At 52.4% G+C, this 17785-nt stretch overlaps 4 protein-coding genes across 4 annotated transcripts; 1 reads left to right on the top strand and 3 right to left on the bottom strand.

Moving 5' to 3' along the window:
* Positions 1 to 1955: 1955 nt before the first annotated feature.
* Positions 1956 to 4570, bottom strand: CGGC5_v010046 (uncharacterized protein; the record flags this gene model as incomplete). The annotated part of the gene is made up of 3 exons (XM_066152255.1): positions 1956 to 3097; positions 3158 to 3766; positions 4378 to 4570. The coding sequence occupies 3 exons, from the start codon at positions 4568 to 4570 to the stop codon at positions 1956 to 1958; spliced, it is 1944 nt and encodes a 647-aa protein (XP_066008403.1).
* A 2960-nt stretch (positions 4571 to 7530) lies between these two features.
* Positions 7531 to 10387, bottom strand: ies2 (INO80 complex subunit 2; the record flags this gene model as incomplete). The annotated part of the gene is made up of 7 exons (XM_032019510.2): positions 7531 to 7773; positions 7838 to 7944; positions 7998 to 8842; positions 9631 to 9645; positions 9780 to 9948; positions 10022 to 10152; positions 10275 to 10387. 7 exons carry the CDS (start codon positions 10385 to 10387, stop codon positions 7531 to 7533), a joined length of 1623 nt encoding a protein of 540 aa, XP_031883442.2.
* Positions 10388 to 10685: 298 nt separating this feature from the next.
* Positions 10686 to 11883, top strand: CGGC5_v010044 (uncharacterized protein; the record flags this gene model as incomplete). The annotated part of the gene is made up of 2 exons (XM_032019509.1): positions 10686 to 10976; positions 11029 to 11883. The coding sequence occupies 2 exons, from the start codon at positions 10686 to 10688 to the stop codon at positions 11881 to 11883; spliced, it is 1146 nt and encodes a 381-aa protein (XP_031883441.1).
* A 454-nt stretch (positions 11884 to 12337) lies between these two features.
* CGGC5_v010043 (uncharacterized protein) lies at positions 12338 to 16423 on the bottom strand (the record flags this gene model as incomplete). The annotated part of the gene is made up of 1 exon (XM_032019508.1): positions 12338 to 16423. The coding sequence occupies one exon, from the start codon at positions 16421 to 16423 to the stop codon at positions 12338 to 12340; it is 4086 nt and encodes a 1361-aa protein (XP_031883440.1).
* Between the last annotated feature and the right edge of the window lie 1362 nt (positions 16424 to 17785).

Raw genomic sequence — 17785 nt, 5'->3', positions numbered from 1 at the left:
CTATTAGAGAAATTAACGTCACTGCGGTGCTTGCATTTAGAGACTACACGCACATCATCAGCCGCCTATCTATCAGAAATAGCTGGCAGTGTCTATTGCGTCTCCTGGGTAAGGCAGGTCAAGGCCCCCCCGCCCGAGCTTATGGATAATTGCATCTCGGAAGGTAGTCGTGATATCCAATTCTTACATTGGAGGACTTGTGTACAATTGTCTGTAATTGGGGTCCATTCGTGAAACTGATGATTATCTTCATTTCCGTACAGTTATTATCCATAATACGTCTCGGAGTGCCCTTTCTTTATCGATGCCAGTGGCGCCAGTGCATAGGCATTTTCACATAAAGCTTTCCTGATAGGGACTGTTTCTTACGTGGGAAGAGCACCATCAGCGGGCGATTTTATCCCGGGAAGGAATCTCAGACGAGCTACGTTGGCCCGGGCTGTTATATGTAGATCTGAAGTGCAAAGCTGGGCGCAGCCCAGGGATGTGAATTATTTTGTCCCAGGGATTATCACAGAAAGGAACCAAATATACATAAGCACGTTCGGAAGATAGCTCCCACACTTCGACTCATATTCGGGATATATCTTCCTGCACGATTTGGATGAATGTGGTTGCGTCAGGTGAGGCGTTATCTGTCAACATCTCTAGGTCCGTATTCTCAACGACACAGGTACGTAGGCTCTGCTGCAACGAGGGCAACGTGTTGACCTTGCACAATTCTGTGTATAAAACTCCTACCAGCTACAGGTCATGAACTATGTGTCGTAGTTGGTTCCCTCGGTGGGTTATTGCTCTTATCTTCTACAATGGCGCTGAGATATTATTTAGTCTCTTGCATTCCATGCGTGTTCTTCGAGGAAAGTTTACATTTGATTGACATCGCCACGCCCGAAGACTTACTTTCGGCAATAAAAGGATGTACTGGATCTCATCGAGAAATTAGAAATACAGACAATCTTCTGCTTCCTGCTCGCGAGGCAAACATGTTGAGGCTCATGATCTTGTCGTCAAGATACATATAATTCTATCTGAGTTTATCTCACGACTTATCGTCTTATTCCTTTCATTACAGAACTGAAAACCAGCTGCTTGGCAGTGCTGTGAGATTATTCCCAGTGAATAGGCACTTCAGAACATAATGGACGTCACTGCATCGGCGACTCTCATAGCATGTCCCCTGGACAGCCATGGGAAAGATGACCAGTGGCACTGCACACCTTTGGTATGACCAAGAAACTGAGACTATGTAGCACTTATGGGAGAAGTATGCGCAGGATCAGCGGGCTGTTTACAGCCTCATGATGGGGCTTCATGCTTGCCACGGTGTAGCATCATAGACCGAGGGAAGGCAGCCGGTGGCAAGAAAGCAGCAGTTGAGGCCAGAATAAACTTCACTCACATGGATGAGAAGACAAGTATTCTTTGAAGAAGTTGATGTACATTCAGGCAGAGTAGGCTTTTGTCCACCTAAACCGACATCGAGCAACCCCTATACATGACTTCACAAGTAATGGCTCATATGTTTGATCTCCAGACGAGTTTTTCATACAGACCAAATAAACCCCCAAACGGTTCACCCACACATGATGATGGCTGAGGATAGCCTTGGTATCGCAACGATCGTCAGAGGATATGGCATAGAAAGAACATAACATGGGTCTGTGTTGAATGGTTCATGTATACATTTTCAACTAAAGGGACGACCAACGCCCGTAGCAGTCGACCAACTGACAAACAAAACGATGCAGATGCTGGCATTGAAATCGATGTTTTTACACCATATGGGTATCAGAAGTCGCATGAACAACTTTCCCTTCTCGCGTAGCCTGCCCAAGACCTTTTCTTCAAAGTCTCTTCGGTTCACCGGTGAACCTCTTCTCGCCACAAGGCCCCCGGTCAAACTCATTGTAACCAATTATTTCCATCATTATCATGTTTATCATGGACCTGACCTATGCAGCGGTCGCTTCTTTTCCGTTTGCCGCCCCGTTCCCATTACCCGCTCCTGTGGCGGGATGGTGCTGCCCCAGACCGAGGACCCGTTGCAGGCTTCTTCTAATGCCCTTGCCGGTTCCAGCCTCGTCATGGCCCTCTGTCTTTTCTGCCCTGCCCAGGAAGCCGAAGCTCATTCTACGAACGGCGTTCTGCCCTGCACCCTCTGTGGCGGACTTCTTCCTCCGCCGCACAGCGACGATGCCAACGTCGGCAGCCGGCTTCGGAGGCCACTCACCGTCTCGCTTCCACCCTACGACACAGGCTCTAATCATGTCTGACAAGTTGACAGGGCATGAGGGCGTCAGGGCGTGTACAATCACCTTCTCGTACAATGAGATGTACACCGAAGGAGTGATGGATGCACGCATTGGGTTTCCGGGAGGAAGCAGGGGCGCGGGTAGAGGAATCAGGGTCTCGACGGGGTACGTCACAGCCGCGGCCGATGCCGCTGACCGTGCGGACTCCTTAGACTTTGACGCAGTGAGCTCTTTGGTGAGCTCGGAGCCATCCGACACAACGGCCGAAGCATCGTTGCTCGGCCGCTGCTGCAGAGAATGAGGCGGCGACGATGGAGATGCACCGAAAGATGCTGGCGAAGGCTGGGACATTGAGGAGCGGAAGAAGAGGCGGCGGGGCGACAGCGGCGAGAATGTCTGCGTGGGAGAAACGGGTTTGGCGCGAACGCGCACCGTACGTGCGCCTGTCCAGGCATTGCGCCTCGCCTCGAAGCAGGCCAGCCCTTCATTCCACTGCATTTCTTCGCGCAGTGCCCGCCTCCGCGCCGCACGCTTCTCGGCGACGGAGGCTTTCACCGCGGCGCCGATCGCATCGGGGCTGTCGAAGCGGAACGGGGAGAGAGACAGTGGGACGGGTTCCTCGTCGGAGAGGTCAGACACCCATTCCAGGCGAGGCTTGAAGCGTGCCGGGTCTTCTGAGACTGTGCTGTAGACGGACTCTGCATCGCTGTCTGAGAAACCTCCTTCCTCCTCGTCGTCGTCACTGCTGTCCATGCTTTCGACTGCCACATCGTCGTCATTCGTCGCCGTCTGCGTCGCTTCGGGCTTGGGCTCGGCGGTGTCTTGAGTCTGTTCTACGGGTGCTTGTACGGGCGCATCAGCCTCGGTTGCTGGCGCTGGCGTCGGTTTTGGTGCAGCCTCACCATCGCCGTTCTGTTTTTGAGGTGGGATGACTGGTGGCCAGACAAACTCCCAGTCGTTGCGGATCTTGGAGGCAAGGTACTTCTTAACTGCCTCCTTCTGCTTGACCTTATCCTTGCTCAGGAGGTCTGGATCATAGTCAGGCAAGTCCAGCGTCAAGGGCTGCTGGGACATGGAGTGCCTGAACTTGGCGAGAGGCGAGCGTGGGGACTTGTAAATGTCTGAGAAGATCATCTTGGTGGTGGAAGATGAAGAGGCAGCGGTGGTGTGCTGTGGCTGGCTCTTTGGCTGGGTGTTGGCCTCAGGCGCAGCAAGAGAGGAGGATGGAGGAGGGGAGGAAGAAGTAGGCATGGAAGGCGACAGGTCTGGCTGGGAGCAGGGTGTCTGCTTTGTTATATCGGGATGCGCAAGTGAAGCTCCCGGTCCAGCAGCCGTGACCGGGGATGTAGTAATAGTTACCGCAGCTGGAGTAGTGGCAGCTGGGTCTGGAGTAGCAGCGGTCTCCGTCGCAGTCGCGTGCGGGGTGGGCTGGTGGTGCGGGTGATGGAGCGCGCCGGTTTCTGGGGTGGTGGCCGCGGCCGCGAGTGGCCTGATGGTGGCTGCCAAGGGGGCTGGATTTGGTCAGTTTATAATTCCGTCATATGTAGAATAAATAGGCCTGGTCGATGTTTGTGCAGTGAAGTATGTGTTGTGCACCTAGGAATCATGCATTGAAAGTCTGGGGCATCGGATGAATAAGAAGAGAAAAGCAAGGCGAGGGGAAGAAACAGGAGCGGAAAGCGAGACAGTCAAGAGGGGGGATGCGAAGTGCGTGCCACTCTCAGGCATCGTGTAAGGCAAATGGCTGTTGGGGAAGCAAGGTAGTAGGTTGGTAAGGTAAGGTAGGTAAGGTAGGTAGTGTACGTTTTGTGTGCGTGTGTGTTGCGTGTGTTATGGCGGGCGTATGGCAAGGAAGCCAAGCCCGGTCCAGAACCTTGACTTCTGCGTCCCGTCGTCGTCGTCCACCTCCCGTCTGTTTCCCTGAAGGTAGGTTCTTCTTTGCGTCGGTGCCCGTATGTAGGTAGGTATGGGGAAGGAGAATGCGGGTGGATGCAGAACAAGAGAGAGAAAGGCCGCATACATGAGAACAAAAGGAAGCAGCCCGGGGGAGGGGAGGGAAGGCAAAAGCGACAAAGCGAGGCTAGCGGCCCTGTGCCCGGTGTGGTGTCTCTCACCTACCTACCTTGATCTGATGTACGAGAAGCGGTGTCGTTGGCGTTGGCCTTGTCGCCGCCGGGGGCAGACGCAGCATCTTGGCCGGACCTGGACATGGATGCAACAGCTGAAGGATCTGCCGTGGCTTCTGCTCTTGGTGCTGTTTTTGCTGTTACTGCTGCTTGAGCCATTGACGCTTCAACTGGCGATGTAGACGCCATGGTTTTGGCCGATATTTCTCGTGCTCACTTTTTCCCCCTCCTTCCTCTCACAAAACTAGGAGAAACTAAAAGGCTGCCCAATTGGCAAGCACAAACCGCCTGGCACCCCAGTTCGTGAGGACCATTTTTTCTTCGGGGCGGGCACAGGGTTCCATCACTAAAACCTCGGATGCGCCTCTGTGGCGGCTGTCTGAGCCGGTGAGATGAGAAGCAGAGGTGTCCCCGCTGCTGAGCCCGCTCTGCCCTGCCATTGCGCACCTTCAAAGTATCAAGTATCAGAACATTCTGGAGGGGGGTCGGTTACCCTCTCGCGGTTTAAGGTTCGCCATAGAGGGAACCCGAGGCTTAGCAGGTTTAAAGTATTCGTAACCAGGAAGCAATCCGAAGTGTTGAATTGTCAGGCCAAGGAAGTGCGGCAGTCTGTGGCCCCTGGTGTCTCTGTCTTTCCGTGACTCTTCTTTTGAGCCCAGGCCCTCTCCGAGTTAAGGTAGGGTAGCGGACGGGGAACACTGGAGACAACTGGAGAGCGCACGAGGGCAAAGTGGGGAGAGATGGGCAACGCTCCCGTCCACGAGACATGCCATGTCTGCAAAATCTTTGCCCTTGCAAGTGACTAACTGCGCTCCTCTCTCGTGATCGGACTCCAGCCAAGACGTATGGAAGACTCCATGACCATGGCCACGACGGCTCAGCCTGCCGCGCTCGGAGTCTTGTTGGAAGTGCTTCAGATCCTTCGGTACCTGACGACGCCCAGGTGAAGGAATCCTGTCTGTCGTCGCCGTCGCCTGTCACTTGCTTAGCACAGACAATGGGCAAACCGCGCTAACGCAGTCCCAATCCGTCTAGACCACTTTTGGTTTTGTTACTTAGTTTTTTTTAGCGTTCTAGAAAGAGAAAATTCTTATTAATAAAACTTAAGGTATTAATAGATATACTACCTATATTTAGCCTCATCTCTTAAGGTTATAGAGAACTTTAAAAATAAGGATTAGTATAGCTATAAAACTAGCTAAACTAGTAGAGATTATAATACTATATTAACCCCACTATAATAATATCTTTATTAATCTCTTCTAAAATAGCTTAACTTAACTTTATTAACGTTTACAGTATAGAGATAACTATAATTAGCTACTTAAATAATCTTAATTTCTAATAAAACCCTAGCTTTTATAGGGATATTATTAAGTACTATATTAGCTTAAAAAGAATAGATATATTAATCTTGATAAATAGTAAGTTAAGCTATTAAACTATATATAGCTTCTATAGAGATTAATACTATAGTAAATACTACTATATAAACTATTTCTTATTTAAGTATAATAAGCCTTTAAAGCTATATTAATAATAATCAATAATAGTACTTTATATTAAGTTTTAAATATTATATTAATAGAGATATTAGTGATGTTAGTATAGTAGATAGCTCTGTTAGCTAAGATATAGTAGTATTAGGTATAAGAGGATTTGTAGTAGTATAGCTATAAGTACCCTGTTAATTAGTCTTAAAAAGTCTCTTTTTTGAACCACGCAGCTTATATAACGCAGCTACCTAGGGCTGAGGCCCGCAGATCCATCTAGACCGCTGCCTGGCTTGCCAGTGACAGATCCAAACGAGGCAACAACATAGACTCCAAGAAGAGTGTTGGCGCCTCCGGTGTCGATATTCCCGGCGAGCTGCAGCAAGGTCCCCTTCTCACCTGCTTTGCCAGCCAACCTCACATGCTGCCACGGCTGCCAACCATTAGGCTCCCCCCGCCCGGCTTCTTGCAGGGTGCAGATCCGGGGTTTTTGGTTGGACGGCTGGCCCTGGGGGTTTGAAGGATGCGTGGATGGAGCGTGTTTGGTCCAGTAGGCAGTAGGGACGAACTGTACTCAGCACAAAGTACCAATCTCACCAACACGATCACGAATTATACACCTGGATACCTGTCCTCGGAATCCATCCATGCTGACCACGAGAAGGGAAACATGACGCTCTCGACGGATTGATTACCAATACGGAGTTGGGCTGAGTGGTTTCCCACAACCATGCGATAACGGCGTTGAGCGCCCGTCTCTTACCCCAGCTTGCGTGTCCGAGATCTTCTCGTCGCCTACTCAATTTATGCTCGACCGTGCCGGCATCGCACCACTCCCACATATCGGTGCTCAACACTCACGATCCCGCAGGCGAGATACAACCCACGACAAAACGATGACAAGCAGATCAACGAGGACAGCCAATGGCATGGTCCTGCACAGCAACGCTCTCTGTGATTTGGGACCGGACTGTGATAATGATCGTCACCGTCATTGACAAAGGCATCTGTCGCGGGCTTGGCTGCCACCGGTAGGGTGCCCACCACCACTAATACAGCCAGCAGCAGCAGCAATAGCGGATGAAATGTTGTTTCCGATCGAAGGCCAGAGTAATTGCGGAGAACAGAAATAAACAAGCTCCTGCGAGTGACAGGCCCGCGTCCGGGCACCACATGACTTGTCCTCCAATTGGCAATGCAGGGTCCTTGGTGTGTTGCAATTTTGCTACAGTGCCTATGTGCCCCGATATGTTGATTACATAAGATATCTCAGCCGACACTGTCACGTCACCCCACAGCCATCATCAGTCGAAAGGGCATTGAATCCAAGAGCCGACGGCCATCTCCGAGGTTCTCAGGCACCGACCTGTGGATACTCGTTAGTGAAGCAACTGTCGCAATCAACCACGTGAGCGATTTAGTTTGCGACTTGCGCATGCCGGATGGACATGCGGGACGGATGATGGCCGACGCAGATTTATGCCAATTAACCAATTCTGTCTAGAGACCTAAGAACAATTACCAGCTTCTGCTGATCTACCTATATGCTGCGTACGATACCAGTCTTCGCCCAACGCCGTTGTTATCAGATACAAGTGCTCCGTGTTTTCATGATGAGTTTTCTCTGAGTCGTGAAGACTGGCGCGGGCCTTCGTCCTAGGCGACTTCCTCGACCATCTTTCCGGACTTGAGTCCTCCGGGAACAAACACCTTGCCCGCCGGTCCGCCGATCATCTCCTCCGGCACGGCAACGATGCTGCCCTTCTTGGAGTTGACCCAGCGGACGAAAGCTACATCTGCCTTTGGGGGCTCGTTGCTGGGAGTATCGTTGCCAGCGGCCTGGCCCTTGCCCTTGGTCTTGGGTGCCTGCTTCTTTAGAAGCTTGTTGATGGTTTCCATCTATGCTTGCGTTAGCTCTCGCGCTCAAATACTGTTTCAATACCAGGGAAAATAAGCATGTTACCTTGACTTCTTCGTTGCGCTTCTCAGACAAGTTGCGTCGACGACGAGCCATTTCCGCTCTTCTCATGGAAAGCTCCTCCGCTGTGAAGACCTTCTTTGCTTGAACCTCTGTTACACAGTTAGCGCGTCTCCTCGATCTCGTCAGTAGGCATATTAATTACCATCCGAGAGCTTCATATACTGCTGAGGCTCTTCCTCAAAACGAGCACGTTGTCTCCTCGTCATCTTAGTCAAGTCCGGCGTTCCCTCTCGGCTGCCAAGTTCGCTGTCTTCCTCACCCTCGGCATCTGCGACCTGAGTTTCGTCGGCAACTTCAATCTCCTCCTCTTCACCTTCGGCATCTTCTTCCTCACCCTCGGCGTCCTCTTCTTCGCCCTCAGCGTCTTCCTCTTCGTCTTCTTCGTCCTCCTCCTCATCGTCATCGCCGGCGCCTCCAACATCGATGCTCATGTCCATCGTGTTCTCCGGGTCACTGACTTCAATCTCACTCAACTCCTCCTCATCGTCGTCGTCATCATCCTCGATGACTCTCGCCGCCGCCGGTCGCCGAGGCGTAACCTTACCAGCTTTCGGCAATGAGATTTTGATCGTGGAAGCCGCAGGGGTGTCCATGTCAGCGTCGCCATCGGCATCGTCTTCGCCCTCGGCGTCGACATCCATGTCGTCCTCATCGCCATCAGCGTCTTCATCGTTGGGGTCCTCCATCTCCTCGTCCTCATCCTCTTCCTCCTCACTGTCGGACTCAACTACGTAGCTCTTCTTGGGACCACGGTTGCGTTTTCCAGCAATGATCTCGCTGCCTCCAAACGAGCCCCGGCTGTTTACAGAGATGCTGTTTCCGGTGGAATTCCTGCCTCTGCTGGTTGCCTCACGAAGCTTATTCGCGGGAACTTTGACGGTAAGGTTGAGGTGCTCACTGCCCGGCGACGAGGGCGGGCCGCGAGACACACCGGAGGTGCGACCCTCTGAGCGGCGAGCGCGGGTGGACATATTGCTGCTTCGTTCGCTGTCGGCCCAGTCAACGAGTGCTTCGGAAGCCTTCTTGGCCGCTGAGCGGCGCGGTCGAGAAGCCATTGTGTGTGATGGTCAAGGATATATGAAGCGCGTTTGCGGATTGCTTGGCACCGGGGGATGTGGCTCAATGTGAGTGTTGTTGCGCTTGCGGGCTGGGTGAAGTGTGTGAGGGAGAAAGGATTTTGGGGGTAGGCATGCAACGGTTGTGTTTTTGGGACGATCGGTGGGGGATTTTCCCAAGATTGCGAACGTGGGAGGTTGAAATAAGGTAAGCTCGGGGGGCGGAAGTCCAGACAAGGAAGGGTTAAAGGTGAGGTGGCACTGCTGCTAGGAATCTGATCCCCTAGATACGGGAGATGAGGTAAGGCAACGTCCGTAGTAGCGGTAGCAGTGGCAGGCCGAGATGCATGGAAGTTATTAAAGCGTGCGACTTGCGGTAAGTTTACACCTTTTTTCAAACCGTCCACGTGCGGGCGCTTTTTGTTTTTTTTGCCTTGTTTTTTTTTTTTGCTTCTGCTGGCTGGCTTCTTTCCCTCAACCTCTCTGGATCAAATCAAGTTGCATTCTTGGCGCGCAGAGTGCCGTGCGTGTACCTTGCTCTCCTTGAAGATGTTGGTTTTGGGCCTCGAGGTAATTTGCCGTTTGTTTGCCTCACTTGAGTTGGCAAACTCGCCTCAAGAACGATGTGATATGTGATGAAGAGATGGTGTTGACAGTAGATGCAGCGCAGAGAAAAGGCTCAAGTCGAAACAAATGTCGCAATTAGAGATGATGGCTTACCGATTGTTGAAACCCCTTCCCGGGATAGATGATAGACGACGGCTAGCCGCAGAATACGCGCAGCGGCAAGTGGGATAATTCGCCCTTCTTCCCCTTTGGTGGCCTATCGCCTCTCGGAGCAGGACCCCAAGCACGACAAGGCAAGGTACAGAGCAGTAAAGTAAGAAGCGGTGGCTGTGAACCAAGCCAAGATGGGCAGAAAACAGGACCCCCTGAACTGAGACTTTCTGGCTATTGGATCTCGTGTCGCCTCCCGCGTCGCTACTCTGCGTTTTTCTCTCCCTCTCAACGCCTCAATGTCTTGCGCGCTTCGAGAGTCTGTCCCCTTTAGCGAATCCACTCGCTGCAGGTCCTCTTTCGAAGGGTTGTAACGCAGCAGATGAGAGCTTACCTTGATCGACCGTGGCTGGAATTGGTTGCTGGGTCTGCCAATCGCTCGGTCGGTGAAGCAAAGCGTCGAGCGGAATGGTCAGAGATCGTCGGTGACAGGAGAGCGACCAAATCGGGTGATGTCCTGGGTTGCTGAAACAATAGACACCTCGAACGATGAAAGGAGTACTCGTTGTATAGATGAGACGGATAAGAATGAGATGGCTTCGATATCCAACCCTCTGGCGTGGTATTGCGCTTTTCACCAGGCTCACCTTGAGTTCAGCGCGAGGCAAGCTTCACTCTGCAACAGGCGCTGAAGTCCGCTGGAGCACCGGAAGTTGAAAACGGAGACCCGTAATGTGTGGACACCATGGGCACCGTGCATTGCCCCACATCCCACCACCCCAGACGCGCTGCAGCTTAACGGTGTCCCGCCGTAACAAGCCAGACGGGCTCCTGGGTCGCGTTTTGTTCGGCTACAGGTGCCCGTAATGAACGTTTCCTTGTACCAACCTCTCCGTTTTCGCGGTACTCCCAGCCGAGGCATGTGGTCATAGGTCCCGAACGCCGATGTTATTCACCACCTACGGAGAATCAGACCGGCTGCTTTCCGGTGATTGACCTCGCGCCGTCCTCAACGTTAGCAATTCCTTACTTCCGCCGAGCTTGTAGGATCATCGAACATGAGCGACTCTGATGACAGCGGCAGCTCGTCAGGCATTCCTGCCTGGCAGCGCGAACAACAACAGAGCGAGCCCCAGCTGGATGTTGAGTCTGAGCCTGCATCGCAACAATCCCAAGAGGATACCCCTACCGATGACAAGCTCGAGGTCGCGCGGCGCTTCCTTCAGGACGACGAAATAAAGGACGCACCAAGAGAAAAGAAGGAAGAGTTTCTCAGGGGCAAGGGGCTGGAGCCTGCAGAGATAGAGGAGCTACTGGGCAGCGGTTCAGCACCAGAACCAGCGCAACAGGTAAACCTCGCTTTTCACTCCTTGCCCGTCGCATCGCGACTAACATGCCCAGACTGCGCGAACAGAACCCGTTGAAGCCGAGCCAGCAACGATCCCAACACCCGAGCCGCACGCTCCTACTCCCGCTCCCGCTACCACACAAAACGAGATCTCTCTTCCAAGAACAAACGATAATCCCCCCGTTGTTACATACCCCGAATTCCTCACCAAACCAACCCGCCCACCACCCCTAGTCACAGCAAATGGCATCTTGAACACCCTTTACGCCTTTGCCGGCATTTCAACCCTTCTATACGGCACAAGCAAGTTCCTCGTCGCCCCTATGGTCGAGAACCTCAACGAAGCCCGCACAGAGCTCCACGACGCAACCAACAAGAAGCTGTCGGCCATTATCGAGAAACTCGAAAGCACCGTCTCCGAGATCCCCGCCCCCAAGAAGACCGGCGCCGAGACACCAAAGGACGACGGCACAAGCAGCGACCCGGACGTCGAGGATCCTTCAGAAATGTTCCACCGCGACATCGGCACCCAGACGTCCAACCCCCCGACGCCACCACTAGGCTCCTACATGGACCAGAAGAATGGAAGATGGGGCACCAGTTTAGCTGGACAAGGGAACAATGCTACCGCCGACGCGAAGGTGAAGAGCCTTGTGCAACACGCGACAGAGATCAAAGATAAGTGCATCGCCGAAGCGGAGGATCTCGCGCACGTCAAGTCTGAGATGGACTTGCTCAAGGATGATCTTATGCAGCTGGCGTATCCAGCACCTAAGGAATTCACGGGCGGTCTTTACGGCTTCCGCTCCAACGAGCCTGATGACGAGACCAAAAAGGCCAAGGACAACATCCGACGTATCAAGGGTGTGTTGCTCAGTACAAGGAACTTCCCCGCCTCCGTCAGGTAGGGAGTAATCCTACATTTTCAAAGATGGAGATAAAAGCGCGGTGTCTATCCGTATGTATGTGGAGTGGCGAGCAATATGATAGGGCTCGGCATGTGAATGAAGCGTCGTCACTCGTCAGCCACTAAGGGGGACCTCATACACTCGAACAAACGCTGGAAAGAGAGCCGCTGAGTGCCGTAGTATGATTGGTCGTGTTCTGCTCTGTAATATGTCATGGGTTGGCTCTGGCGCAACTTTCTAATTCTATGCCCATTTGTTATGCCAACTTTGTCTTGATTCAGGAGCCCTAATGCTCTGTGCAATGTAGCTATCTCAACTGTGTGGACATTGCCCATAGGTGTTCAGATACAATATTCGTACAAACCATGTTCCGTCTCCATGTGAGGCAAGAGTTACACGCCTCGTTGCGCGCGTCCCCAAACCCCCATGATCCCTTTCTGCCGGATCCATACTATCACCTCCTACCATCCTCTGATGTCTCCTTTCTGTCCTGGATGCGTTTGTACGTAGTTTCCTCGGGGATTCGCAACCAGTCAAAGATATTCTTCCATGAGCCAACGTAGATGTGCTCGAAGTTGCGATTCTCCGCTAGTTGCTGTCTCTCGTACCACTCCACGGTTGGCGTGAACGTGTAAGAGAATACCGACCGTGATGAGTCTCGCCTTGCTACGTCCTTGACCCATTTGAACAGCAGGTTCTCGCAACGACTCGCTCGAATCGGCCTCGGGCTACGAGGCGGATGAAAGATGGTCTTGCTTTTGGGGTCATCTTCCTCGGCAAACAGATCTTCAGTCGGGTCTAGTTCCATGTCGCTGGGGGAACCGGTGTGGGCTTGTGCATCATTCTGAGCCCGCACCACAACCGGACGGAAACCATTCTCTATCAGGTCTTTCTCCTCGGGCATCGTGGCTTGGTCGGGATTCATGCACATGGTCTCCAAGGCATCCAGAGTCGCGTCGAGTGGGAGAATGTCTCCAGACGGTTGTTCTCCCCCAAGCCAGACTCTGGTAAGCGGGAGATCTGGATTGTTGAGTCTGCCATGCTCCTCCACAAATTCAATCAAGTGTCGCTGAGCGTGATTCAATCGAGAAATTGGTATTTGGCTTTCAGTTGGGAAATTGATCCTGGCCGAAACATCCCAAATGACAATTTCCGAACCTTCCCAAGGTCTGATGGTTGGGTGCTCTGGTCGATAAACTGCGATCCAGGGATGTCGACCCTCCCACTTATGTTCTGCCACCTGTCCTTGAGGAGTATAGAACAGTGAAATGTAGGTGTTGAATAGCTTTGGTACATTAAGCTCGGGTGTGTGTTTGGGCGCGTGGACTGGAACCATCTTGGAGTAGAACGGCCACGGAAACTCGAGCCACTGCTTGTATGTTTTCAACTCTCGGTAGAAGTCCCTGAAAGAGTCGGCCGTTGCCTCGACATCTTGGTAATAGCCGACCGTGAAGCCGTAAGCTTTGGCGATGATCTTCGGGGGTTTGCCGGTCCTAATATTGCCCATGCGCTTCGAAAGATCCATTAGAAAGGGGGTTATCGAGCGAGGGTCCCAAGAGGCCAGTCTTGTAGTCCCCATGGGCAGTAAACGGTCCACGCTGCTAGGGTCAGCTCCAGGTTGTGCTGCTGGGTTCGGCTCACCCTCAGCAGCCAGATCGCGATCCGTTCCGGGCGAGTAAAGAGGGAGATCTTCGTATTTGATGCTGTGTCGGGCTTCGAGGCAGCGGTCAGTCCCGAGCACGAAGAATTTCCGGAACTGGTCGTATCGAGTCTGTGACCAACAGCCGAACCAGTTCACCAAGCTTTGCTCGTCGTTGGCGTCGATACATTCTGGAGCAAGAATGATCGGCTCGAGCTGTTCGTCAGCCTCAATGCTTTCCATGAAAGATTGCCGGAAACTTTCGACCGCTGTCCAGGTCTCAAAGCGAGCCATACAATCATCATAGCCAAGTCCTGCTTTCTGTACGGCGTCTTGTGTACTGCCTCCGGCTAGCATGCTCCTCATCTGGTCCGCCCTGTCCAACGCAATACCTTGAAGAAACTTGGATAGACTTGCGGCTGCCACGATCTTCGTATTGGCACTAGGGTTTGCATGTGTCTTCTTGTACCAGTCAAAGAGTTGCAAGGCACGCTGCGGCTCAGCGACGAGGAAGCTCGGGGTGACGAGGATCGCGCTACCGTGCGGAAACAGTCTTGTCAGTTCAATCGCACCGACCTCGGTTATGTCGTGTGCAGAACGAATGGACGGATACGCTGGACGCAGTCGCAGAGACTCGCCGAGGCACCAGAACGTATGAGCGGGCTTTTTGTTGACGAGAAGCTTCAAAATGCTGGGATAACGATGGATCACGTCGACGGTTGTTTCGTGGAATATGACAACGCCATGGTTCGCAATCTTTGGATCTATGAAGGCTCTCCAGTCGCCTGATGTCTTTGACGAAAAGACGCGGCAGTGCGGATTTTCCATATGAAGCCACTCGCTTACAGTATCGAGCATTGCTTCTCTGGACGGGGGGAATGCCAAATAGAAGTTATGGCGTACGTCCTTCAAGCCAGTCGGCATGAGCCGATGGTAGTCGAGGCCAAGCAGGGTTTGTAGAATTGACGCGCGCTTGTCTGTCAAGCTCGACGCAATGGGCCTCTGTTCCGGGATAGGTTTGTGATGTGGTTTGTATATGAGATACCTGAGGGCGACGTCAGACGGGCTTGATTCGTAGTTCAGGTCATCGACCTCTTTCATGGCAGACTTCCATTCGTCACAGCTCGCAGGATAAACAATGATGGAAAAATCCTCATGTAGGCATGCGGCCCCGAAAGATCCCACTTTAAGTTTTTCAGCAGCGCTTTTGATCGCGCCTTCCCCTTCGGACGATATTGCCTTCACAGCTCCCTGAGATAAAACTCGCTCAAAGAGAACTGGGCGTTGTGCAACAAATATGCGAACGTGGAAGGTGGTGGAGAATTGCAGGATGTCTTGTGCCTCCACTTCAGAGTACCATTTCTCAGGATCGATGCGGAGATTATCGAAGGTCACCTGAATTTGTTTGCTTCCTCTTGGTCCCATCTCAATGTTCTTGTCCAAGCTGTGCATAAACGTTTTCCCTCTGTTTTGATAGTCCGCGATAGACAGCTTCTTTAGAGTAGGCTGCACTTGTTGAGGCTCGAGAGGCTGGGGTTGATGAGATGTGGTTGGTTGAGGGGGAGACTTGAGCCGCTTTGGTCGGCTAGTTGAAGAACTATTAACGTCCATGTCCTCAGGCTCATCAGTAAAAGGGATTTGAGGGTCCCACTGAACAGATTTCCTCTTCTTCGCTGGCGGACGCGATGGCTGCGACTGCTCTGAAGTTGAGGGAACCGCTTCCGATGCCGTGATGCTCGACTCACTAGCAGACCTGGGGGCAAGGTCATCATCAGCTGGGCGCTTCAACACTGATCTAGGCTTGGCGATTGCGTTGCTGGTGTTGGACTGAGGTGGAGGACCGCCGCTGATGCTGAATAGCGTAGACGGAATAATAGGCGGCGCTTGATCAGCCTTGTCCCGTCCTTGCAATTCAGCTTTCCTTCTAATACGGTGGTTGGTGAAGGCGCGGGGGGATTGATTCGTGTCGGCCGCATTGTCACTCAATCGGGATCGCACGCGAATGGGCTTCCCGCTTGTGAATATGTTGCCTGCGGCCTTCACCATCGTTCTCGCGCCCGGTTGAGTCTTTTTGGCCGTCTTGGCAGGCTTCGAGAATTTTGAAGCGAGGGTTGTGAGGCTTCCGGCTGTCTTGGTACTGGAAACTCTTGTTACTGTGGGTTTCCTTGCAGTGCCTTGATACCCAGTCGGTTTTGATACAGCGGATGCTGTCGGCGGACGTTGCGACGCCAATGCGGGCGACTTCTGTTTGGTCGGTGACTTTGACTTTTCTCCTGATGAGGCCCGTTTGCGAGGAAGGGATGCATTTCTCTCGGCTGCTTGCTTTAATGACTGTTTGGGCCGGTCCTCGACCGAAGGGAGAGCTTGATCGATCTGCCGTTTTGATGTTTTCGGAGGAGGGAGAATGTCGTTGAAATCGTCTTGACTGACATCGTCGTCGCTGGAGTAGTAGTCCTCTTTGGATTCCCCTTCCCATAGAGTAGGCCGTAGGCCGCGCCGAATGCGTAGGCGATTGCGTTCTTGATGCCGGTCGAAACGATTCCTCTGGAAGTCCTCACAAAGCTCGTACCAGCCCTTGATGTCGAACTCTGGCTCGTCGCCACGTCTTTGTTTTTCTTGCGTCGCTTTCCACTCGTCCAGCAAAATGCTTGACGCGTTTTCAGGCGGCTCCCACGTAGCTCTCTCAAGAGGATATCCTGTCCATTCTACCAAATAATATTCTTTACCATCCTCAGTCGTTTGGTAGAGAATCTGTTCCACCGACCATTCCTCGTCCGAATCATGTTGTGATTCTAATGAGGACGTGATGGAGATGTCGTCGTCGTCTTCGTCGTCTTGCTTGATGGGGCTGCTCTGCGGTCGAGGGGAGGCCTCGTTCACAAACAAGCCCGGAGTACCCATTGCGAATTCAGGGCACGGAATTCATCGCATCTTCGGAAGATAAAAAGCGCTTTGGTCGGGTGGATGGTTGCGTTGGCACACGTGCGTAATGCAAGCTGAGTTGACAGACTTGCAGGACCTCGTTTGTTGAGAATAGCGCAATGAGTGTGATGGAAAGGTCTGAAAATCGAAGATCCCAATGAGAAAAGACGGTTAACCAGACGCAGTGTGGCGAAAAGATGGAAAAGTTGACAGCAGGAGTCCTGGGGGTGTGTTAGACTTTGTGATTTCTCTTCATCGCGTAGGAAAAAGGAAACGTCGATGAGACTGCCCCGGAAATGTCACCGGATGAGCCGTCACAAATCGTTCACTTACCGGCGGGTATCGTTCGTCGTGGGGTTGATTGTTTGAGTGAGGTTGGATATGTGTGCGAGTCTGGAGAAATAACAAACGGGTGCTGATGAGAGCAGCCCTTAAAGTCCAAGGTATCTCGCGTTGAGCCGTATTTATCTGAGTGAGGATGTCGGTTATCGAGATGAGGCAGGGACGATAGGCACAGACGCTCTTGGCCCGTGCTTTCTGTCGCCGGGTCTGATGGGGCCCAAGGAAGAAGGAGGGGCCTGACAAGTGCCATCTTAACGGGAAAGCGCAATCTTCCCCATGCTACTCGGTAGCTAGTTACTTATACGAACAAGAGCTCGACGGATCGTGCTACCTCATTGACGTAGAGAACTTTAAAGTTGTTTAACCCCAAGTTCCTGGTCTGGCCGACATGTTCTTTTCAACGCCGGCGGGTTTTTTTTTTTTTTGTCTAAGTGGCAAGTACTTACCAAGGACAGATAGGTAGGCAGTGGCATGCAAGCATCATGGCATGTTTTGGAGCATGAGAAAGCAGTCAAAACAGGGGACCTTACCCATATTATTTGTGTAATCCGAGTCTCCCGGCTCTTTTGATGATCACCTGCGGGCATATCGACGGAAACAAGTCTGTTACTATCCCAGCTCGCGAACATGCGGGGAAGCAAGCTTATAGGTAGAGACGACCTATTTGCGAGATAGTTCGGCATCCGAATAGAAGAGCATCACCTCAGTCGCCCAACCAGGTTTGTGGCTCTACGAAGGTCATCCGGCGCTATCAGAGCACTGCCGCCTTGCCTACGTTTCTCGTCTTACCTCATAGAAGACGTCAGAGTGTGAGATGTGATGCGAAGCATTGAAGTAAGTACACCAAGCTCCGGTGCGGGCAAGGAAGACGTTTCTCAGATCGGGCCACGGGTTCGGCACACGTGATCCTGGATATGAAACGCGACACTTCCGGATACCCACGGCGGAATCCCATCATGGACACTGCAGTTGACCATATCTCATATACCTTACGCAAGT

The sequence above is a fragment of the Colletotrichum fructicola genome (assembly GCF_000319635.2).
Source record: "Colletotrichum fructicola Nara gc5 chromosome Unknown KSG_Nara_v1_contig05, whole genome shotgun sequence".
Lineage (NCBI taxonomy): Eukaryota > Fungi > Ascomycota > Sordariomycetes > Glomerellales > Glomerellaceae > Colletotrichum > Colletotrichum fructicola.
This window is presented reverse-complemented; position numbering and strand designations above follow the sequence as displayed.